We start from the raw sequence: 25331 nt of genomic DNA on the forward strand, positions 1-25331 counted from the left end.
TCAAACCAGAACCAATTGCATCAGCTCCATGGTCTTTGGTAATGTTGTCAGATTACAGTGCCAAGTTTTCACTTTTATTTAACAGTTTTCCCACAGAACAGGGAACGGCAACCATAGATCATAGAGTCATAGAATGGTTTGAGTTGGAAGGGAGCTTAAAGATCATCTAGCTCCAACCCCCCTGCCATGGGCAGGGACACCTTCCACTAGACCAGGTTGCTCAAAGCCCCGTCCCACCTGGCCTTGAACACTTCCAGGGATGGGGTATCCACAACTTCCCTGGGCAACATGTTCCAGTGCCTCACCTCCCTCATAGTGATGAATTTCTTCCTTCTATCTCATCTAAATCTGCCCTCTTTCAATTTAAAGCCATTACCCTTTTTCTTATCACTACATGCCCTTGTAAGAAGTCCCTCTCCAGCTTTGTTGTAGGCTCCCTTCAGGTACTGAAAGGCTGCTATAAGGTCTCCCCAGATCCTTCTCCAGGCTGAACAAACCCAACTCTCCCAGCCTGTCTTAATAGAAGAGGTGCTCCAGCCCTTTGATCTTCTTCATTGCCCTCCTCTGGACCCGCTCCAACAGGTCCTTGTCCTTCTTACATTGGGGGCTGCAGAGCTGGATGCAGTGCTCCAGGTGGGGTCTCATGAGAGCGGAGTAGAGGGGCAGAATCACCTCCTCGACCTGCCGGCCACGCTGCTTTTGATGCAGCTCACGATACAGTCGGCTTTCTGGGCTGTAAGCACATGTTGCTGGGACATGTTGAGCTTCTCATCAACTCACACCCCCATGTCCTTCTCCTCAAGGCTGCTCTCAATCCATTCTCCACCAAGCCTGTATTTGTGCTTGGGATTGCCCCAACCCATATGCAGGACCTTGCACTTGGCCTTGTTGAACTTCATGAGGTTCATATGGGCCCACCTCTCAGGCCTGTCAAGGTCCATCTCGGATGGCATCCCTTCCCTCCAGCGTGGCGATCGCACCACACAGCTTGGTGTTGTCAGAAAACTTTCCGAGGATGCACTCAGTCCCACTGTCTATGTCACCAACATGTTAAACAGTGCCAGTCCAAATACTGACCCCTGAGGAGCACCACTTGTGACTGGTCTCCACTTGGACATTGAGCCATTGACTGCAACTCTTTGAGTGCAACCATCAGCCAATTCCTTATCCACCAAGTGGTCCATCCGTCAAATCCAATTTAGAAACAAGGATGTCATGCAGGACAGTGTCAAATGCTTTGCTCAAGTCAGCAATGTCAGCTCACTTCCACATTTGGGTTCTAACCACAAATCACCTGTGAGAGCACTTCTTACTTTTTTCCCAGGAGTTCTGAAATAGCCTGTGGTAGACTGGAGGCGTCATTTCTCCAAGTGTTTGGAGAAATCTGATGGTCTGTGCAGTTATTAGGTACCGGGCAGGCAGTCGTATTCCCTCAAGAACATTATTCTCTTTCCAGTTACTTGTACAACATATACCTGAAGAGCCACAGTGTTAAAATGCAAAGCTTGTTTGAGAATTTAATACTAAAAAGAAGGCTTCGTTAACAGTCTTGTTCAGTATGCATGGGCAAATATTGAGAGCAAATATTTTCAAAGTTTAACAAATGTGTCCTAATGACAAAACTATTTTGGTTTTGCCTATAGAACCAAGTGCAGACAGTAACAACGGGACTTTTTAATACACCACCAGCCCAAGACATTTCAACTTTCACCTTCCTTTAAAAAGCAGTAAGAGCTATGAAATTTATACAGTTTCTGGATTCTCTGCTCAAACTGTCACAGGAGAAACTAGGAAAGATCTGCTCCTGCCCAGAAGTTTGCAGCAGGTGGGCCAAGTAAGAAAGAACTGCTAATAGAAGTGAGAAACATCCCAGGTACCAGACCCAGCAGTGAGCTATATCATTTCCCTCACTGTTTTAAAAATAAGGGTAGGACAGCGGGGGGGAACTTCAGGATGCCTTGAAAATCCAGGCAATTCATTTAACAGCTGTGGGAGAGACGTGAGAAAACAAGAAGGGCTGGAAAGCTGGAGGCTGATGGTTGATTTGCACCTCATTGCAGCTCGCTGCCCCTCTCAGCCTGAGAGCAGAGCGGCAGGCAGTAACAGGTGTACCTGCTAAAGATGATTTTCCAGCAAATGAGCCCTCTCCTAATTTGAGTACCAAAGCTCATTTAGCTAACCCTCCTCAGAGGAACAGCTAAAATAGCTTTCATCATCCTGTGCTATATCTGCCAGAGAGGAATAGAAGGTATTTTTCCATATGCTATTGTAAGTATAAGGTCTTGGACTGTGTTTTTTTGGTTTGGTTTTTTTTTTAATGGGGAATTACAAGCAATGTTTAAAAACACATTGTCATTAAAAAGACTAATATTATTTAATGGAGGGTTACTTATATCTGCTTGAAGGCTCCTGTGTACTGAGAGAACATACTTAAATTTAACTGTACTGGTTTTAAGTTTTTCTTTTAGAAGACATTCTGTATCTCTAGTACAGGAGACTGCTTCAACTTCCTGACATTTATTTTTGAGGACTAAATCTTTTAAATCAGCCATGATAATAAAAAGCAGACTCCTCTCTAAAATTATTTTGAGATTCTTACTATTTTTTTAAGTGTTCCTGTGGCTAAGGACATGTTCTTTTAGGTAAGTGTTACTACTTTCAGAAACAACGGTAGAAAAATAAACTTTGAGATCTTGACTCTGCATATATAAAACCAAGCTGCTGGCACACAGGAAGCTTGTAATAAACCAGTTTAAGTAAAATGTTGAGTATTTATATCTACTGCAATCTAGATTAATAAATACTCACATGTGATTTTCCACTTTGCTTCACAAGTGGCAACTCTTGTGTTAAATGCTAGTGAAGCACACTGCTGGTTTTGAGAACAGAACTATTTTTTCTACCTGTAAGAAAAGCAGGGAGCTAACATCTTGGGGAGGAGGAGGTCGCTTCATTTTGTTGTCTTGATGCACAGTTTGAGTAGAAAGACACAGTCCAGTGAGGTCTACATCCTTCTTGGGGGCAAGCTGGTATTTGTACTATGCAGGGGGAAATCCCTTCAGGGTCAGGGAGTCTGGTGTTCTTCCCCTACAGGCAATTGTGTCGGTCCCTCTCACGCTCACGCACCAACTTGTGAGCTCTAGTTGTAAAGCTGTTGTTTAATTTTCCTCTCCCTCTACCCCTAAAAGAAGTCTGGTCTGTAGTGGTGCTATTCTGCCAGGCTGGCTATGGGTAAAACCCAATCCTGGAGGATCTGAGGGCAGTTGTTGCTGGTCATGCAGGTTACGCAGTTAACATATGCTGGACTCCTGACTGCTTCCCTGTTTCTTACTTCAAAACAAGTGTTGGTTTTTGTCTGTGTTTTGTTTTTTAACGTTGTATATAATCTTCTGGAAAGAAGCAATACAGTGTGTTTTCAGAGCTGAGGAGTTCAGAGTGGTAAGTGTGGCGGAAGGTAGGTATATAGCTGCAATACAGGGTGCAAGATACCACTTAAAATCTGATTCTTGGAAGCTTCAGCTAGCTTTCTCTGGTGCATTTTTTTTTTTTTAATAAGATGTCTCTTATAATGATCTAGATGTCATAGCTAACTTCCAGTAGTATTGCTTCCTTCCCTCTTGTTTCTTTCCAATGACAAAGATTCAGCCAAGCTGCTGATGGCCGTCACAGAGCGCTGTTTAAGTCTGATCACACTCATGGGATTACACTGCCTGGGGGATGGTGTTTCTCAGTGCTGATGTTTCAGGAGAGGCTCTTTTTGGGGGAGAAGAACTGTGAGGAAAGTCCACAGTGGGGCAGTGTCAGATGAAAGCTCCCAACTACTCAGTTCAGAGGAGAAGGTTACAAATTGCAAGGTAGAGATGGATATCTCACTTGAAACGTGGTTTTATGTCTGCAAAAGTGCACCTTCCGTGCCTTGGTCATGCTCACATGCTTATCTTACTGGAAATATTTTTTTTAAATATTGTCTGGGAGAATAGATAATAAAAATACAAATGGAACTGCAGTGCCTCTGTAGGGTATGTTTCTTGGGTAATTCCCTTTGTGGTAGCGTGACAGCTGTAGTTGTGGCTAATTAGTATAAGAAACAACTTTTGGGGTTTGGGGTTTTTTGTTCCTGTAGGCTCACTGAAATGTTGAAACTCTTGTAGCATTTGCTTTTCCCACATCCCCAAACCAGTACCCACAGAGGGCAAACCCAGAAAGACAGCCTAATATTTTCCTGAAAGTAAACTTCATTCAAATCTTGGCTTCTGAAACCTGTCACGAGATGGTATCGAGAGAGCTGCAGGCTCAGAATACTTCAACTGGCTGGTGTAGCTGTGGCTGCTGGGTTTGACTGGGAGATCACTGAGAGAGATCAGAAACTGATAATGTCTGTAGCTGTGGGAGATGCCTTCAGTAAATGGCTGGACAGTTGTTGCTATTAGACCTGAACAAAAAGCCATGGAAGGAAGTACGTGCTACAAATGTGATCAGAAGTTAATAGTTACAAAAGTTGTGTGAGGCTTTTGTTTCTTTTTAATGAACACTTTTTTTCTATAAAAAAAGAAATACCCAATTTGGGATAAATTGGTCTGTGTAATATTGCTTAGTGCTTCCTTTAATCTAAAAAGATAGCCTACTTCTAGGCTGCAGGGAGTTCTTCAGTTCTTATTTTTGTTCCCCCTTATCCCCAACATAGTTACTGTATTTAAGAACAAGCAGTAAGATCTCGGAAAGTATTTCTTTCTTTCTTCCCCACCTTCTCCAGATCCACATCACTTCTAGTTCCCTGGAGAGCTAAACATCATGCCCGAAGGTTTCTGTCACAGCTAGTATGTGGACAGAGGATTTTCAAATCACTTGATACCAAAGCTCCAAGCTGTCTGCTGAATGGAAAAATTGGTGCAAATATGCATATGTTAATCATCCTGACTCTTATATCTTGTCCCCGTTCTTTCCAGATACTTTGCAAGAGAGGGGAGTTGGTGATGTCTTCAGAGCACGGAGCTAACAAACGGCATCACAACCCAGTGGACAGTATATGCAGGAAGATCAAATCTATACAAATGATGGACCAAGTCTCTAACCCTGCTTTGCAGATACCAAAATTTCAGTCCCGGAACTTTGACAGTCCACAGTGTAATATCAAAAAAAACCTAGAAGAAATACTGAAGAAAAGAACTTTTAGAAGTCATGATGGTACCAGCCCACACTTAATCAGTCCCAGCAGTGACAGTGTTTTCTCTGCAGACTTGCAGTTACTGTCACCTTGTCTCGGGCATATCTCTGACTCCTGTTCTGCAAGTGCTACCTATTCAATCATTAAGAGTGAAGAGAGATCCAGCAACTCATGGATGCCAGTATGCCCCGTAGGGAACTGTTCTCCGTCCTACTTCAGATCCAGAGAGGCTAATGCCCAGAACAAATTGCATGCTTTATCAAATATTGACTCTAAAGATGTGACTCGTGAAGAAAAGTATCTTGCATCAAGTCCAAATTTATATTTCTTCACATCTGATAAAAAGTCAGAAAGTGCTGTGATCCAATCTCCTGTGCCAAAAATATTATCTTCGAGTGAAAGAGGTAAAAATCTTGGAGAGAAGGGAAAATAAAAACCATCCAACCCTCCCAATCCAAAATCCTAGACACCTGAATATTCAGCCTACATAAATGACATTTATTTACTACTTAAACTAGTAACAATACATTCTAAATTGCTGAAATCTAATAAGACTGCAAAAAGAGCTGAGTAAGATCTTACATTTTCTCTAAAAAATATTAACGTGAATGTAAAAAGTAAGGAAGCAAGGAGTCAAGTCAAAAACTTTTTCAAATTTGCCAATTACTTTTTGTGGATAAGAGATTTGGCTACTGATTTAGTCTGCCTTTAAGATAAAATGATATATCGAGTTTGGGTGGGGGTGGGGGTTGTGGTGGGTGGTTTGGGGTTTTTGGTTGTTGTGGGGTTTTTTTTTTTAAGGATTGTTTTCTTAATAACTTAATCTGACCATGATGATTTCTCTACAACATATCTAGAGGGGGAGGGAAGAAATAGCTGGCCTCTTAAAATGTTCTGGTTTGTATGTTTACTTCATGCAAAAGAATAGCCAAAGTTGCTAAACATGCATGTGCAGAAGTAGATGCAAAGCCAGTTCCCAACTTGAAAGCCCCAGCTATGAACAGCTGATGTTATTTGGTAGTAAAAGCTCTGTCTTTATTTTGGGGGGGAGAGGTGGGGAGGTTTGGTTAAGTGTGGATTTTTTTTAATCACCTTTAAAAAAAAAAAAGAAATGTCACTCAAGCTGCAGTATGCTATGTGTGCTCCTGCTATAACAAATGTAATATTGTAGTTAGAAGCAGTGGTGCATTAAAGTTACTATGAGCAAATAAAGATGGATAACAGCAAACTTATTCTTCATAGGATGGAAGCAGTCACTGGGGTACAAAGCTGACAATCTGCATGATGTGAGCTTGATCTGCGAAGAAGACTTGCTTACCACTATCTTCTGTGCATGCGACATAGAGCATACAGGTTTGCCAGTGGCTTTTTGTTGCTCTGTTTTAGCCTCCCCTCAGCACAGTTTCAAGGTTGAGATCATGTTATGGTTCCTGAGACATGGCAATCTGATTATGCTTGGGCTGACTGGCAACCTTAGCTAGGTGACTGTATGTCTGTCAGATGCAGAATAAAATGTCTCTGCCTCCTTTGCATGGTGCCTGTCTCTTCCCTTCCCGCCCCCAGATGATCTCTGCTGCATGTTAGTGCAGAGAAAGTAGAGGAGCAACATGCTTCTAGTGTGCAGCAGAGTATGATAATGTCAGTCACAGGGTTTGCCCAATTTGACAAGGGGCCTGAAAGTAGTAATATAGTGAATGAGGCAAGTTTGGTTTTCTTAAACTGAAGTCGACAAAACTAGTAAACCGGACTTCCGCATTTCTGTATTAGGAAAAACAAAAGCGCTAAACTGTCCCTTTCCAGGTCATGCTAGAACTGCAGAAATCAGTTGCTTGTCTACGGCTTTTGAGGCCAACTGAATATGCACTATTGCAGATCAGTAGCACCCACTTTTACAGCTTTTTACAATGGCCTACTGGACTTTAGAATATGGTGCATGGAAACACGTATTTATTTTAGGAAAAGTAGCGGTTTCCAAGATAGTTGACTATTTGAGACATACAACTAGTCGGGGATTGGAAGACAGTGGTCTCGAAGAGTTGTGCAACATGCTTGACCCAGATCAGAAAGACGTCTCTGTGGACCTGGAAACATATCATGCCATCATGAAAGAGTGGATTGAAGACTGTAAGAGAAAATGGTAATAGCTTTTTTTTTTTTTTTCCAATCTATCTTGCAAAAGCTTCTGTGAAAACAGGAAAGTAGAAAGTTCTCCTGTGGCTTGTGCCTTCCGTACTCTGGAACAAAGATGGTATCAGGACACCGTGACCACAGCATGGGTTTTGGCTGAAAGCTTCTAAGTATTACAAAGTTGGTAAGCAATCCAGTGTCGTACTGACTTTGTGACTCTTGATGCTTCCTTGTTTCAGGGAAGATTGTGCCACTGATGAACCAACAGCAAGTATGGAAGACCTGGAATTTAAAGTCCATAAAACCACCTCTGAAGGTGCAGACCATTTTATTTTGTTCTTATTCAGGAAAACTCCACTTTCTTACTCTATAACCGAAACCCCCACCTCTTGCAGCAAAAAAGACACATGTCCGGATGAATGTTACATCAGGAAGCTTGGAGGCCTTTGGGGGTGATGTATCTAAAGGAGACATGTAAGTCCATTTAAGCAATTCTTTCTCAGAATCTAGTACTTCTAACTTGGAATGACTTGAGAGCAATTCCTAGAACCACTGTTTCAGAAAGCTATCTTGGTAGAGTTTCTAAACAATGACCTCAGTGTGCACTAGTTCTTCATGCTATCGTGCTCTTCCTCACAGCTTCTGCTCAGACTTAAAAACACACCCTTAATTTCTCCTGCTGATATTTTGGTCCTTCTGTGTCCATTTGCCACTTTAATTCCCTATGGTAAGAGTCTTGCCCTGTGTTCCTTTTCCTTTTTATACCAGTTCCTTCTCTCCCCCAGGTTCTTAGGTGTATGATAATAGAAGATTTTATCTCCTGAATATCTGGTCCTTGGTTTCATTTGGTTTTTTTTTTCTTATAGTCATGACTATGACTCGGATTCTGTTAATGGTAAAGCACTTATCTTTGAAACTTCTGGTGTTTCTTAACTTTTGCATTTTATGCGTAGTCAAAAATCTTAAGATCTGCTTTCTGATGCTTCCCTATCATTTCCTTAGGATCTCAAAAGGGTGATCTTTGTTCAAGTTTCAGTTGAAATCTTAAGTGGGGGATGGCTTAGGGGAAAAGAAAGGATCCAGAAATCATGGAGTTAATACAAAAGTGTTAGTGATGGCCTAGGGGGTGATTAAAAAAGGCTTAAGATAATGACACGCAGACATCCAGATGTGCCACTTCTTTGGTGGCATACTTTAACTGCAGGGAGGATAAAAAAAGAAGTGCTTAAAACCAAAAAAGTTCCTAGTGTCCATAGAATTAGAGAATTGATCTGAAGGTGATCTGGTATTTCTGTGCAGAGCAAATAACTGGATGCTGCATCATTACAAGTCTTCTGTGGGCTTTCCTCTCACCTCTCTAATCAGCACAGCATCAAGATTTTCAAAAAGTCTAGTTTGGATCCAATCACCTTTCTCAATCTGTCATCATTTTATTACTGGAACAGGGAGACTTCTGACTTGATAACCTGTGTGGCGGACCTGCAGTACAACAACCAGAAGCTTCAGGAAGAGAACAACAAGCTGAAGCTCACACTGGAAGCTGTGGATGAGGCCAACAGTAAGCTATTGGCAGATATTGAGGATCTACAGCAACAAATAAAAAGGTGGGAGGCCCTGATGGCACTGGGTCTACAGTGTGATGGTAATGGGCAGACCTATCTCCTTCCAAGTGGTCCAGCTTTGCTTGATGCTTCTAGCCTCACAGGTGCTTCATGACAGCAACTTTCTTGGCTTAATGTACTCTCTGTAGGGTTTAACCCTCTTGCCTGGTTGTTTTGCTCTGTACCTCCTGGTTCTTCAGAAAATCAGTCATTCATCTTATAGCCTGGCGCTGTTGGTGCACACAGGCAAAATCTTAGGGTAAAGCAAATTCAAACAAAAAACAAATTACAAAAAAAAGGCTTACTATTACCAAGAGAACAGCCAAGCACTGGTAGGCTTCCAATCCCAGACCACACGCTTGCTGCCAAGCAGAGGGGAAATGAGCACAAAAGAGCTATTTTGCTAGTCCCTTGAGGAACTACAGTGAGTTGTCTCACTAGCTTAGTATTGCTGCAGCCTGGGGACCCATCAGTGCCACAAGTACAAGCCTATTTTTACGGTGAGTTCATAATGCTCATCTGACCTGATTAATTCAAATGTGATAGTTATGTCAACTGCCAAACCATTCCTGGTATCTTCTGGGGAGATTAAGGCAAGAGTCCTGCAGTGTAGCTGGCATGGGACGTGCGCCCTCATGTTGGATCATGTGCTTTGCAGCCTAGAGCTAGCCAGGAAAAGGGCCTTGTCCCATTAGTTAAATATACGTTGTTTGGAGTATCAGATCAGGATAAGAAAATGATGCAGAGCTTATCCTCAAAAACTGAACTTAAATGGTTTCTGTAACTGCTAACAATGAAGTATTGTAGAGCTGAGTTTATGTGCTCAGGTAACCTGATATATTTGACTGTAGCAAGCTAGATCGTTAGGCCGATGCAAACAAAAGCGTGCTATCTTGGATGCTATGTTTGCATGGGGTCTCGTCCCTTACTGTGAGAGCAGAAGGGGGTGATAAATAGAGGGTGAGTCCATGAGCCTTTACTTACTGGACAAAAATGATGGGTTAAACTTGATTGTTGCTCTTCTGTTAAGTATCTGTGCCAAAGAATAAGTCCCTGGTGGCTTCTAAAAATACTGTTCTTGGTATTTCAAGCCTATCTAATGACCAGCAGTAACTCGCTAAAGTTTCTCTGGGTTTGCTTCCCCCCACGCAGCATCCAGCATTCTGTGCTGAAAGCCAAATCACTGGAAGAAGAACTAGAAGAAGCAAAAAACAACCTGAGCCTGTCAGAAGAGAAGAGACAGCAGATTCTCTGCCAGAATAAACAGCTAGTAGGTCCTCTTATTTCTTAGCTTGCGTTGTACAGCATCTCATACCCTGCGGTAACAATGGCATGGCTGCTCAGACTAAAAATCAGCAGTATGACCCCCTCTGTACCAGTGGGTATGGAGGCTTTTTGAGAGTGTTTGAAATGTGAGTTATTAGTGTTATGAAAACCCTACGAAGTTTTTGCATGGAAGTTTCTTTAAAGTATTGTCAGTTACAATGAAGAAAATTATTAAAAGGGCCAGTCTCACATATAAGTATGCTTAAAGACAGCAGCTGTCATTGAGCCCTCTCTGCTCTGAAATTGGGGATGTTCTGCCAGAAATTCACGTGACTTTTCTAGAACCAGCAGTGACAGGGGACTCTGTTCAGATGTCCGCAGAAAAGGGTAATTTTCAAAAATACGCCTAAGTTATTGTTGATGTCCATATGGGCTGGCAGATATGACAACAGCCTGTCAGAAACCTATCCACTCTGGACTGGCAGCTGGAAGCCGGGCAGCACGCCTTGGTGTGTCTCGAAGGGTACGAGCCGCCTGCGTGAGAGCATCTGAATTGTACCCTGGGTGCCTGAGCAGCAAAGCCTGTGTGACTGCAAGAGGTGTAAAGCAGCCTGGTACCAAGGCTGATGTGGCTGCAGCTTTAGCAGGTGTTGCCAGACGCCAGAACATGGGCTCTCCGGGGAACATATGTTTGTGTCGCTGCCATGCGTGTTGTTCACACTACAGTGGCATCTCCGTGTCTTGCTGAGTGGGTGTAGGTGTAAATTGGTGTGCCATAGCTCTGTGTGCTGCTGATGGTGGGTATTTAGAAATAAGGGGGGGGAAGTCTTCCATGCTGATTAAGAACACAAGACTTTTTGGTGTTATCCTACTGCAGCCTGTGTATATTTTTTTGTTTGTTTTAATTTCAGATTACATGCATAATTCACCTTGTGAGAAGGATATGGGGTGGGAGGGGGGAATATGGGAGAAGGATATGGGGTGGGAGAAGTTTTGTAGTTATGCCTGTAAGTCCCTAAGTTACTGTGGCCTGCGCAGCTGAGGCACCACGTGGGGTACCACTACTTTTCTTCATGTCTGATATGAAAAAAGTGTAGTGTGGCACATAAGATCGACAGATTTGTCTTAGCTCAAGCATGAGCACAGCTAGACTTGCTCAGTCTGGCCTTGATACCTTCCTATTGCCTAGTGGTCTGACTTTTACTCTGGTTTGAAATGTCTGTGTCAAACCCTTCGGTGAGGGTTCACGAGCTGGACCAGCCTCAGCACTCCCCTTCTGGCTGTACTCTCTGAAGCAAAGGGATGTAATGCCACAGCTTCATATTGGGCCCTGGATGTGTTTGTGGTCTGTTGCTTTTTTGGCTTAGTTTGGCTTTGAATGTTGAACTTGACATGCTAAAAACAACTATTTTTTTTCTCTTTTTCTTTTCTTTTTTTTTTTAAATAAACTTAATCAGGAAAAAGAAAATCAGTCTCTCATCATCAAAATTACTTCTCTCCAGGAAGAGGTAAAATAAATCATGACTTTGCAAGTACATGTTCTTGTCTAGCTAAAAGCTCACTATTAAGAAATGAAATGTTTGTCAGACTTTGAAGCCTGACATGCTAATTAGGTTATCAAAATATCTTACATTTTACAAGGATGACTTATCATAAAGCTTTATATCTTGAAGTTGCGCTGTGCTTCAGACTTTCCATTTGCTGGGTAAGTAAGGTTAGGGAAGCATGGGGGACAGGGACAAACAGCTTTTTTTTCCCTTCTCTTTCAAAGCTTTATAGACAAATTCCAAATATTTCTAGTTAACGCAGCTATAAATATAATAACTCTATATTAAAACAATCTCCATCTAACACTTTTTCACTTCATATTCACTTCTGTTTCCCTCCTTTAAGATCCAAAGGAGATGCCCTGTCTAGAGCTGTAACTCCAAAAAAAAAAAAAAGTAAGAATGAATAGCTCTCCCCTGAACAACAACAACAAAGAGAGCCACTGCTTTTATTTATTTCATTAAAGCAAATATTTTATGAACCAGTTTTTATCAGGTGATAAAACGTTTTAATACTTGCTTACAGCCTGTATTTTAGACTGTTTAGGATGAAATAGAGAAGCAGGTTAAATCATACATAGTAATGAAAAGAATCTCCTCACGGATTCAGGAATCTATTACTACTATAACAACACAGTAGTCATTGTTCTTAGCATGTTTACCATGCTCAAGATTAGTCTTTCTGGAAAGCTCTTAAGTCCAAATAGCTATTAAACTGTATCTTTCAAAAAAATAATTCTCTTGCTGCAAGCCTGAAAGCTTTTCTTCAGCTTTCTAGGTCTGGTAGTGCTTATAAATCACATCCTGAGGTTTTCCCTTTTAACAGTGGTCTGGTGAAATGGCAGGGGGAAAGGAGCAGGAACAGTTTCAGTGGGGCAAGCACATACAATGTATGTGCATAAATGCTGGTAGTGCTTTAGAGTAGGCAGTAGCTTGGGGGTGGAGATGTCATTTTGCTTAGTTTCTTCAAGGAGAAGCTGACGATCCATTCAGCTGTGCCTAAACACTCTGTATCTTGTTCAGAATATTAGGAATAGCATGGACACCGATGGACTTCAAAAGAAGATTTTGGAGCTGTCTAAAAATGCAGCAGAGCTTCAAGTAAGCATTTTGACTCTAGGAGGAGCAAAAAGGCAGCCTGTAGTCTACTTGGGTGTCATGAGGGGAATCTCTGCCTCTGGAAGGTAGACAGCCCAGAGCCTGTCTGTAGTAAAGAACTGCAGTGCGGTTGTAGCTTGGACAGCGTGACAGCTTTGACTAAGAAAGTTGCTGTCTGGAGGCTAAAACCTGGGCTAACATAAACAATCCTCAGTTTCATTCTTCCATCTAAGTCAAACTTTTAGGATATCTTTTCCCCACTATTTGAGAAAATACATTAGAAAGTCATGCTTTGGCTGATGTTGCTGAAGTTATTAGCCTGGAACAACAAGAGGAAACAAAGGTCACTGTGAAGGCTGAGAACACTTTCACTTCTAACTTGGTGCAAGATTTGAATTTTGAAACATGCCATGAGAGGTATTTAAAGAAAAACCTTGACTTTTATAAGCAAGGAATCTCGATAACCTTTTCCCCTTCCAAGTAGGAGATAGGAACAAACTCGTATCATAGTGCATACTGATGACTGGAATTATTTTTGATCTTTTCATTCTTTAGATCCAAGCACATATCTATGAGAGCACTGTGGTGAACAAAGAGGCCAGCTTGATCCAGGTTGGTTGCTTTTACTTCATTAGTCTTGACTGAAAATACTGACTATGGGATGATTTGTAAAAAGGCAAGGCAATAGTCTTCACTGTAGCACTTTTATTTCTACTGTTCTCGCACTACAGAACCTGATCCTATAAATGGCTTCAAAGTAGGCGAGATCTGCTTTAGGACCTGGTTATGAGTCAGCATAATTAAAGGTTTCAGGATTTTGCTTTTATTTAAAAAAAGAGAAAAATCACAACCTATTAAAAAAAAACAAACTTGCAAACTTCAGAAAAATGTACAGAAACTTCTAAAGGCTACTTCCTTCAACAGTTGGTAAAGAATGTACCTGCAGAAGATCCTCCCCTTCATGTCTTTTACTTAAATCGCTTGATTTTTGTGTCAAACTAGAAATGATGATTCAGAGCCCAATGGAAAAGCAAACCTGTCCTTTGTCATTACTGAGGTGTAATTATTTAGGCCTTGCTGAAGAGTGAACATTTCAGATGTTGTTTTTAAACTTTTATTTTCTATTAGAAAACAAAGACATAAGACTACATAAGGGTGTTGGCATTCTCTGGATACATGAATTATGCAGATGGCCTTCTAGGCTAATGGAGTCTCTATTTAGCAGAACACGTTCTACATCAGCTGATAAAATATTTGACTATTGGGCTGTCTGCAAAAATGAGTGCAGCTGAATTAAAACAGTGACAAGAGAGAACCTAACTTCAATGTGATCCAGCCAATAATTTTGTAGCTGAGTGGTTTTTAATAGGTTTTTTTTGCCAGAAGCAGCTTAAGAGCACAAAGGAATGAACTTATTTAAATAGCTTTCACTTTCTCCTTCTTGAATGAGTCAAAGCTTTTGTGGTAGTATCCTTTTATTTTAAAAAGGCTTTTTTTTGTGTATTGACTAAATGGGAATTTTAAAAGCAGACTGCTAGATTGAAAATTCTTGCAGATAAAGGTGACTGGCTTATATCATCTTGAAGAAACTGGTGTGGGAAACTGGCTTTGCTTGTTGGCATTAGGATCTGTAGGATAAGGGTTTACCTGTAAGCTAAAAACCCCCTCTCATACCTCTTTACCGAAGGTAGATTGGATAGGATTGATGATCACTGAAAATTATTATGGCAACCTTTCTTTTCCAGGCCTGCAGAAAGTATGTGAAGATAGAAAACACTTTAATTTTTTTCCTTTTAACCTTCAGCACCATGCATCAGTTGTCTCTGCCAAGGCTGGAAACCTGGTCCTATAACCTCACTTTTCCTTCTTAGCTTTCTGTATATTTAGTCTCCTTCAAAAACCTCAACTATATTTTTGAAGAGGAAGAGGAGGAAGAAATCCTAAAAGGGGTGAGAGGACCAGAGCTCCTGCTTGAAGTTCCTGTTTTCTCTAAGAAATGGTCTGCTTGTCTGTGCAGTGTCCTCTATTGTAATGACACAATGTGACCGAAGCCATTGCTGATTTGTGACACTAAGAAAGCCACTGCTTCTGCTAACTCCTCAGTCTTACCATGAGAGTTGGTACTTTCTCCATCAACCCTTCCATTAGGTGGTGTTTAATCTGCAGAGCCCTACACTCTGCTTTTAATCATGAAAACTAATGAGAGTAAACTCAGAATGTTGCAGCCCATTTTAAGGGTCAGTTGGGATTAAAACTCATGCCAGGCATAAAGTAGTCCAGCTAAAACTCGAGTGCTTCTGTCTAGTTAATCTGCTACTTCTGGTACAGACACCAGGTAAGTAATAAATTGGAACACAGCATCTGGAAAGAGTTTTTCTGTCTCGGTTTCAGGAGTTGCATAGAAAAGGTCTTCTGAGTGCTTTCTGTTAGCCAATATGCAAGGTAATTGACTATATTCTTTTAATTTTGCAGCTATATTTATGTTGCATTGTTAGGTTGCTGCTCAAGCCTAAATCGTACAGCTTACTGCTGTAATGTAGGATTGAGCATAGTGTTATTTTGTTTGCAAAGCATTATAGCCATAAGTATTACAAATGCAATTCAATGTGCTAGTTGTCAGACTGTGTGCTTTAAAGGTTCTTTTCTCCACAATCTCTGCAGAAGGAGCAGGACATCAAAGAACTGAAGTTAACCATTGTGGAGTGTTCCTCAATAATAGAGGTATGGGACAGATTTTAGTTTTTGACTATGTGAAGGGAAAGTATGCACATCCTATGCTTACTCTACATGAAAAACTAACATTCTAACCAGGTCTGATGTTATGTTTTAGACTTTGCGTGCAGAAAAGAATAAGCTACTGGAGAACATGCAACACATGCAGCAAGAGCTGATCTCGTGAGTATTGCAAACAAGTCCCAGGAAATGCAGTTCATCAGCAGTCAAAAAGGGCTGATACTTTTTTTTTTTCTGCTTCTTCTAGAAATGGGTTGAGTTTCCCCTTGTTGTGTAAATTTAACGGTAATATTCTTGAAGGGATGAATTCACTGCACTGTGAACTGGAACTTGCTCAGTCTCCTGAGGTATGAATCAAATTCTTATTAAATCTCACCCCAGCTGTCTTGCACCAATAAAAGAACAACAAATCTTGTTCCCTGTAGATCATGAGATAACTGTGGGATTTGAAGCCATTAATCCTAGCATGCAAGCATAGAATGTGAAGGTTACGATATTGTCCCAAGTACGTTAGAGAAAGTCCAAAGAAAAGCAAACAAAACACTTGGAGATCTTAAAAACAAAACAAAAACAAACAAAAAAAACCCCCCAAACCTACAAAGTAAATCTGGAATAGTTGAGGGTCATGCATTTAGCTGGCAGAAGAACAGACTGATAGGAGAAGATATGAGTTTTCAAATATATGAAGGCTATTATTCTGAAGAAAGTAACAGTCTGTTTCTTCTTGTACTGCCTACACTGGACACAAACAATGATTTTCAGTTGCATGAGGAGAGACTTCTTTTTCCTTGAAGTCTAATGTAATGAAAAAGAAAATTAAGCATTAGAGTGAGCATCTTCACAAGTTTGTAGAGTCTTAATCTAATTTATTCTTTAGAAACTCTGATAAGCATCTGTCTGTAGGTGCCATTCCCTTGCTCCTTAGCAGGTACAATAGAGACTGATCTTTACAAGTCTTGTCCAGCTCTTTTTCTGAGGTCTTTGGATAGTGACTCGGAGGAGGACAAGAGAGGCATCCTTCTGATGAGTCTGTGCCAGACTCACAAAATCTTAGTACTGCAGCTGAGCCTGTTGGTTTGGAGCTGTAATGTCCCGTGTCCTCTGCAGAACACCCAGCAGGTGGTTTGGTGGCTTTTAGGAACTACGCTTTTGATCAGACACACTTCACATCACACTGGAAGTTCAGTCTCTGATTTACTGTTCTCATAGCTTTCCAGCACTCCAGTGAAGAACTACTAGAAAAAAAAAAAACACATTTACATGTACGTTATGGTTTTGGTTCAGCTTTTCATCTGAGCTATTCTGTGCCTGTTTCCCTAAAGACATTCCATGGAGTCCCATCCTTCCTTACAGTGCTGTCTTCCCTTCAGATGCAAGCTGTGCAGCAGAGCTTATAACAAATATATTCAGTTGCAGTTATTTTTCTTGTAAGTCGTCACTGTGCTGCTACTTGCTTTTGTATGTGGCGGGTTTGGTGCATTTGCAAGGAGTTAGCATTTGCAACACAAAGAAATCTACTAATGGACTAAACTACAGGCCCAGAAATGAGAGGTATACTTGACTAAGCAGCACTGTTTCAAAAGTAATATATTGTCCCCTATTGCAGCTCCCCACAACCGCAGTGAGTCACTGAGTGTTTACCTCTCAAATGCTGTTAACGAGACACGATTCCATCAAATCAGTTGTAAAGCAAGCAAGGACTCTGTATTCATCACTTGGTAAAGCCTCTTCTGAATAAAGATAACTAATTATTGACTTCCTCTTGCCTACTCCTGACATGCAAATTTATATTGGATCACTCAGCAGCTTGGCTGGCCTTGCTTTTTTTTTTTTGTTTTTTTTGTTAAATCCCCATGACATGATGGTTTTGAAAAGCTTTTACAAGCTTCAAGTTTCAGTAGCTCTGACCTTCTGGTAAATACAATGCAGGGATACTTCAGAAAAGTCTAAATGTCACTGATGCTGGTTTGTAATAAGGACATGTCAAAATAAGCTAGCTGGCTCTCCCATCTCTTCAAAGATTACCAAGACTGAATGGACGTCCCTGGATGAAACACTGGACCGTGAAGTGCTGTTTTTACTTCAGGGACCTGAATATGCAGGAGAAAAATTTAAGACTATCATGCAAAACCTGGTCAGTGGCAGAGCTTATGTGAATAAGGATGTGGTCTTCTATTAGCCTTTTAATTGGGATTTCTCCAAGCATTGATAATCAGATCATGTTCACCCTTTTTGAAAAAATAAGAATAGCTTCTTTGGGGGTGGAGATGGGGGCATACTTACACTAACAGTACCACCTGGCACCTACTCTAGCACTGTAACCTGGAACCTGGGTAATTCTGGGTAGCACTGTGTCAGACTAATACTAGAAAAGCCATGGTCTGATATTTCTTTTTTATTCCTGCTCACCCGCCCCCAGCAAGACGAAGCCTCTGAAGCAGAGGAGCTGGTCATGACTTCTTTACAATGGGTAAAAGATCCTGATGTGAATATGCAACAGGCTTGGGAAAGAAAGCTTGTGGTAAGTGTGTGTTTCTCTGAAGCTACTTTATGAAATAGGGCTGTGCAAAAACTGAAGGTGGGTATCTTACTGCTGCATGATATGTATATTAATTACTTCAGATCATAGCAGACCATTTGGAGGTCAGAGATGGCTGTGCAGAGAGAAATCTTTTGTAAGTTGGTTGGTTTGGGTTTTTTTTCCGGGAGTGGGGATAATGATTGCTTTTCACTTAAATGCTGTGCTTTTCCTGACTTCTCTTGTGCAAGGTATCACTTCGTTAAATCTATGCTTGAAGGAAAGGGTAGATGAAGCAAGGCAATTTGAAGAGGAAAATGAGGTCCAATGACAAAGCTATATTGACTGAACTGTGAAGAGTTTCTGCCCACTGCATGTTTCTGTGTGCCTTGAGCACTCATTTTCCCCTGTGCTTGGAATCTGACTACAGTAATGGACAGTTTCATCCTCCAGAGGAGGAGGGAGGTGGCTTTATAACCAGATTTCCAAATCAAAGCGTTTATAGGTTTTGCTTTCTTTTGAAAGGCAATGTTCTGCTTTGCTGGACACACTCCACAGGAAAAGTTTCTATAAAACCATATTTTACAACTTAATCTTGCATAATGTATTTTTACAATTCCTCATAACTCATGTGAGGCTTGCAAGTAAGGACTTTTGCTCAAGGTAACTGGCAAAAATAACTTACCCATGTGGTAGCAGCAGTTTGTGGGCACCGCTGTACTCTCTTGCCTTTGTTCTCTCCTCTCCTCCCATGTAACAGCATGGTTTCTGAAATTTTCATCTTGGTGGATGTAGCTTTTTTCTCTAACCTGCTCCTTCTTACTAATCTGTTTTTAGGAACACTGCTACAGAAAACTCCATTGAACTGTATACTAACACTGTCTTTTGGCTCCTTACTAGATGGAAAAGCCTGAATTCATCCCACTTGGCTAATAGCAGGTACACCACAGTACATGCTGCTTTAAGCTATTGGCTTTTAAGTAGAAAGCTACCCTTCTTTTCCTCTAGTGCTGTAAAATATTGTAGCTGGCCCTTTTCGTCTTTCCTGGGCAGGCAGGAGCAATCACTGGAGCCATCCAGCCCTGCAGCCAGATTTTTTTTTCATTTTTTTTTCTTTTTTTATGTGAATCCTGAGCTTCCCCTTGGAAAAGGTGCAAGTGTCTCAGTCTCTTCACTCTGGTGTGACTTTGACTTTAGGAAACTGCTGGCTCGTACATTGCTGTAATTTTTTGATCTTGACTAAAAACTTCTTCCTTCAAAGCTGTCACTGCTGAAAAATGCTTGTTAACTTGCCATTCATGTTGGGATTGTATTCCTGTTAAACACGTGAAGCTAAAAACTTTTGGTGTGGGTGTTGGAGTTGATAGTGGCAAATGAATCCTATTCTGGCTCCTAGAGAGCGATGCATTGGGAAACTAAGCTGACAGAGGACCAAGGAAGAACAAGATTCTTTTAAAAATAAAAGGTCCCAACTTTCTGGGACCCATGGGGGTGGAAAGTGACTTCACATCAAATGCACTGTCTTTGCCCAGCTAGAACAAGCCAGGTATGTGGGAAATATGGTATAATGGAGCTGAACAACAGTAAATCAAAAAAAAAAAAAAAAAATTTCAAAGCAGCTTCTTCCACCCTTAGAGAAAGCTTTTGTAGAAAAATGAATTAAATCTCGGACCATGTACTATCACTTGAAGCCTAAACACTTCTCCACCATTTGCTGTGAAATATGCTATGGACATGTTTTTCTGGGTTTTAGTATTTTTAAGTATGTTTTAAAGTATATTATACATAAAGTAAACTTTAAGTGTGCCTGTGTCTTTGTGTGTATACATATATTTAAGTATACACAGACAGATGGTGACAGGAAAAACTTTTTTGCCCTTCTCCTGCTGGAAGATAAGACTGTGGCACATGTGCCCTGGTAAGCCTATACCACGTATGTGTCAAAACTAAGCTATTTCAAAGAGCAAGTGCTGCCTGTTCCTTGGCTGAGAAACTGATCTTCAGGATGCGTGGGCCATTTGCACATGGTCACATCCCATGTCATCCCAGTAAGCCTATCTAGCAAAACTGCTCAGGCTCTCTTTTTTTTTTTTTTTTTTTTTTTTTTTTTTGTAGCATGATACTTGATGGGCTACACTCTTTTGCTTGAAGCTCATGAGCAACATTAGGCTCTTGCAAGTAGGTAACGTGGCCCATGTTTGTAGGATTGATGTTTTCCCCTTTGAACTAATGTAAAAACCCAGAAATGTGAACCTCATGCTTACCTCCTCTCCATTTGACTCTCATTAAGCATTTTTTAAAAGCTGAGGACTCTATTTTGTATGTTCAGTTGAACAAGGTCAGAGGAAGAGGACTGGATTCTTCTTTCTCAGTAATTTATACTGCAAGTTGCTGTTCAGAGAAATACAGAGGATGAAATGTTACCTAACACTTCATTTTTATCATCTTCCCCTTTTTCTTCCTACAAATCGGAGGTAAAACAGGGGTCATCCCTTGGACAGATTTCATCTGCTAGGCATGTATGACAAACTGAAATATGCATGTATTTGGGGGGATATTTTTTTTTATTCTGTTGTAATACAAACTCAAATTGGTGCTAATAGACTTAGTTGTACTTTGAGGAAAGGGTCATAGAAACCTAAATTATCAATTTTAGGGCTTCCTGCAAGATGGTCATTATTAAAACTTCCCCTTTTGAAATATGTTTTTTGTTGCTGTATCTGGGCATCTTGTGGTGGAGGTTTTCTGGGGTAAGTTGTAAAGGCTCCCTCGTGCACCATGTAATCTTGCCATAAATACTTGCTATTTGTTTTACAAGAGATAAAGAGAAAGACAACTATTTGCATACCCTAGATCTGCCCAGAAAGAAAGGCTGAGAGTGGCTTTTGACTTAAAGTAACCTTTTGAAAGAACTGGGAGCCGTTTGGCAAACTGAACTAGCATGTGGAAGGCTTATGTTTTCTTGTGCAAACTGTTATGCATTGCTCCATCTTAAAAAAAGTCTTAAAGTACTAACACTTGGCAGGAGTCTAGTCTGTCCCCACGTTCCACCAGATTCGGAAGTTAAAAGGCACAGGTTTGAAGTTTAGGTAGCTTTGTTAACCTATTAGGCTGCACGAAATGCTGGTTTGTATGAAACGAACACCCATTTCTCCTTTATAATCTCTTCCTTATTAAACTGTACTTTTCCTCATTTCTTTCTCTCTCTCCCCTTCCCAAGCCAGATGCTGTGTGAGTAGATTAGAGAATATTGTCAATCATCCACCTTCTTTATTGCTGATAGTGTTGGATGTAGGTGATGATACTGAATGGTGGAGCAGGGAAATTGATTCTAATCATGTAAATCGGGGCTCTGGTTTTACTCTCTGGCTCTGCTCCTCATCTAGCCACATGGCAACTCAGTTTCAAAATTCCCCAGGTTCTCAAGCAAGAACTAGGAGAAAAAAGACACCTTTGGATCCAGAAACTTCACCTCTTGGAAAAATACAAAGAATCCCTAGATAAGGATTACATTCGAATGGCAAGCAACCTGAGGAGAACCAGGACAGAGCAACTTCACCTAAGGAAAGAGCTCTCTGCCAGGTACCCCTTCAAAGCATGCATCTGTCTTTGGTTGGTTGGTTTGGATTTTGTTGGTTGCTTAGCTGTTGGGGGGGGGGGGGTGTTTTGGTTTTGGGTTGGGTTTTTTGTCTTGTGGAACACAGTTTACTGAATTCTGAAGACTCTTTTTACAGAGGAAACTATCTGCTGTTTGGGAGAGTGGATCTGGTTTTAGCATAACCTTACACTACGAGGGAGTTAAGGTTTGTGTATGAACTAACATGATCTTGGAGATGTCTTTGAAAACACCAGGGAGACCACAGACTGAGCAGTTAGAGAGGGCACTGCCTATCTAGCAGGTGCAAGCATTAAATAAACTGCTGGTTTTGTGTGAAGCAGAAGAACTGTAAAATACATGCCTGCAGGTTTTACTGCTTTGGGAAACAATTGCTAGTCCCAGATGATATAATGTCTCAGTTTATCAAGGGTATAGCTTCAATGAGTTATCTTGCTAAATATGAAAATGTAACTTTAAATTTTAGTTTATTGGCACATGGTTCCCGCTATGAGTTTTGATGTAACAAATATGCCAGCAAACGACAGCAGGTGTAAACCTCTGCCCGCCTGCCCTCCTTCCTCCTCTCCTCAGACATTCAGGAAAATAGCTAGTTGAAGGGTTTTTGCTAGAACAACTAATCTGAATTTGTTGTCTTTATGGAACCCAGGCTTACTCATAGTGTCATCCTTCTGCTGTCCTACGCTAAATGTAAATTTTTTTACACATGCCTCTACCTGGGTTTGGGGTGTAAGCAGCTTCCTAGGGCTTTGCATCCCTGAGAGCTAACGCGGAGCAGTCATACTGCACTTCTGCCTGACTTTTCTTCCACTTAACGTTGTTAATGTAGACCTCCCACATGCTCTCTCTTTGCTTGGAAAAGAACTGATAAAAATACTGATGGCTTGGTTTCTTAAAGCTGTCTCCCTGTATCAAAATTGTTTGTGGTGGCAGCAACAAGAGGGGAAAAAATAATATATGAAGGTGAGTTAGAGAAGGAATGGGCGAAGGGTTTCTGCAGTGGAAAAGAAGGGGTTCCTTGAAAGCCATCACCTTTAGCACTGGTTCTGATGGCATCTGCTTGCTGTCAAGTGAAATACCTTCTGAAACACTGGGAAATTAATCTGATGAAGCCATGTGTCTGCAGTAACAGCTCTACGGTATCTTTCCTAGAATGATTGACTCTATACCCAATTAGTTTCTCCCAAACCCTGAGACAATGCATTCTTTTGACAAAATTGCAAAAGTTTGCCCCACTAAGCACTTGCTTTTTCAGAGTTCACTGGATATTCCATAAGCTTCCACTATGGTGTCCACCTGGCTGGGGCTGGCACAGCCATTGCACTGTTCAGCTGGGGAGAAACCTGGAAAAACCTCCTAAACATCCCCCTCCTAATTCTGGAGCTGCTATAGAAAAGCCTGCTCTGCCTACTGAGCTGAATTGTGCTTAGCAAGAACGAAGTCCCTGGTGCTGGATCCTAGCGAGCTGCAAAACGCAGCAGCTGAACGTGGTTCTGGATGCATGTCTCAACAGCTAGTGTGTGTCATCTCCCGGGCATGCCTGCTCTAAAATGTCAGTAACGGATTGTGGTTTGGGCTCTCTCACCTCGCAGGCAACGTGAGATAGAAACTGTCAAACAGTCACAAGAAGAAACTGCTGGCCGGGCAGAAGCCCTTGGTTTAGAGCTGCAAAAAGCTACCAAGCAGCTTGAGGATGCCAGCAAACAGGTAAGGGACCATCTAGTTCCTTCTACACAGAAAAACGAGCAAGCAGATGCAAAAGGCTACGTACAGTGTGTCGCTGCTCTTGGGAAAGGAAATCGCGTGTTCGGAACGGAGTGCCTCGTTGCAAAAGTGGAACCAGCAGAGGAAGTAAAATTTGAGGGGGTGGTGACAACAGTTTGCTGATGAAAGAGGCAGCATTGCATATTTGTGGTGGCTTAAAAAAAAAAAAAGAGAAAAAAGCCCCAAAAATAGCTTCCATACACAGTCCACCCCAACGTAAAAATGCAGAAGTTCAGAGGGAGCTTTATCACTTCCTGAGAAAGAACAGATGCAGTTTGGTTTCATTTACATGAACTGTAGAGGCTCCTTGTGTTAGCCAGGCTGCCTTATTTTTTTTTTTTCCTTCCCTTCTTTTTTTCTTAAATATTGTTTTGTGCTTAGGCGGAGGATCAACTTAAAGCCTTTCACTCTGCTTGTGAGGAAGCCGTATGCTTGAAATGCAAGTTAGAGGAAGCCATTTCTGAGCAGCAAAAACTCAAGGATGTGAATGCAGCTTTAACGAGCATTTGCCAGTTGCTTCAAGAAAAGGTGGAAGACCAGAAAAGTGAGTAACTACTGGCAGTGGGCCAGCATTTACTCTTGCATGGGCAAATCATTTATGGTTTAGTTTATGGCAAAGCAGAATAGGACTGACCTGCAGGTAATCCGGTAAAATTCTCTGTGGAGGGTTTCTTTTCTTTCTTTCTGTTTTTCCTTCTCCTTTTAAGAGATCTGCAACCATGGCATCTGGGCTGAGAATCAGGTGGGATCCTGACAAGTGGGTGTTGGGCTGGACCATAGCTGCAGAACCTCCTCACAAAATCTCCAATCCTAGGAGGAAGGGTTTCTAACTCCATGGGTGGCACTGGCACTCCTTTAACAAAGGTGCTGTTCCCACACCTGAGTAGCCCACCTTATTCCTAACAAAGTCACTCCTTTTTTTTAAGCTTCCTGTACCAAAAAGACCTGAGTTTTATGTTCTGCATTCTGCTTGTATTTGCTTTGTGTTTTTAAATAACTGAATGGTACTAGGCTGTTCTCTTTAGCAGAAAGCAATCGTGTCATTGCATTGTACACGTGCAGCTTTTGCTGCGGAACCAAGGAAACTTCATACTACCTCTTGCTTGCGAACATCAACACTTCAAAAGCTTGGGCAATTAAAAAAGAAGGCAGTGGTTTGATTCCAGCACATGTGGCTTTTGTTTGTTTGTTTCCAAATTCTGGAGTGCATATCACTTGCAGGAAAAAAATGTTGACTGACTTAAGCCCCCTGAACGTTTGCCCTCAGGTATGGATTTCCCAGGGCAATGTGACTGATGCTCAACACCTATGTGCACTGTAAACAACTTTATGGGAAGTTACAATTTGTCTTGTAGGAAAAATTACATAGGACCCTCTGCCTTAGCTCTAAGGCACAACAGTTATGCACTGATGTAGCAGAAGCGTCAGCAAGCAGAGTCTGGAGCTTTCTGACCAATATTATGGCATTGTTCACGCATGTGTGCTCATGTTGCTTCCACGCTTACTACTTCCTTCAAGCCGTGGGGTTGTTTTTTTAGCAAGCGGTATAACAATGGAAATAGTGTGTCATTTTCCAGCTCTGACTGGGCAAAGCTCTTCTGCAAAGTGAGCTAGAGTACATGAAGAGAGAGAGAGAACCCCAGGCATGTGGAAGACACTGGTGCCACTGTGATTCAAAAAAACCCAAAACAAAACCCCCAAACAAACCCCCAGAAAACACCACCAGCCTGGAAATGGCTGAGACTTTGGCTTTAAATGACTCCAGGTAGTTTGCAGAAGTCTCTTTCTGCATATAAATAGAAATAACGCGGTAAATGTGTAGAGAAGTTGCAAGGTGTTACAAAGAACAGGGCTGACAAACAAGGATGGGAGTGGTGGAGGTCAATGCTTTATAGTG

At 41.4% G+C, this 25331-nt stretch overlaps 1 protein-coding gene across 1 annotated transcript in view; it reads left to right on the top strand.

Annotated features, from left to right (window-relative positions):
• The first annotated feature begins 7068 nt into the window (after positions 1–7068).
• Positions 7069–25331, top strand: part of IRAG2 (inositol 1,4,5-triphosphate receptor associated 2) — a 38177-nt gene continuing 19914 nt past the window's right edge. The window contains exons 1-16 of the mRNA XM_035888506.1: positions 7069–7301; positions 7531–7607; positions 7687–7765; positions 8737–8895; positions 10045–10162; positions 11616–11666; positions 12729–12806; positions 13359–13415; positions 15465–15524; positions 15634–15698; positions 15784–15883; positions 17557–17670; positions 17956–18057; positions 21473–21636; positions 23263–23377; positions 23816–23978. Coding sequence (XP_035744399.1) covers positions 7069–7301; positions 7531–7607; positions 7687–7765; positions 8737–8895; positions 10045–10162; positions 11616–11666; positions 12729–12806; positions 13359–13415; positions 15465–15524; positions 15634–15698; positions 15784–15883; positions 17557–17670; positions 17956–18057; positions 21473–21636; positions 23263–23377; positions 23816–23978 — 1735 coding nt within the window. The remainder of the gene's footprint in view (positions 7302–7530; positions 7608–7686; positions 7766–8736; positions 8896–10044; positions 10163–11615; positions 11667–12728; positions 12807–13358; positions 13416–15464; positions 15525–15633; positions 15699–15783; positions 15884–17556; positions 17671–17955; positions 18058–21472; positions 21637–23262; positions 23378–23815; positions 23979–25331) is intronic.

Source organism: Egretta garzetta, unplaced genomic scaffold (assembly GCF_000687185.1).
Source record: "Egretta garzetta isolate BGI_Z169 unplaced genomic scaffold, ASM68718v1 scaffold81, whole genome shotgun sequence".
NCBI lineage: Eukaryota > Metazoa > Chordata > Aves > Pelecaniformes > Ardeidae > Egretta > Egretta garzetta.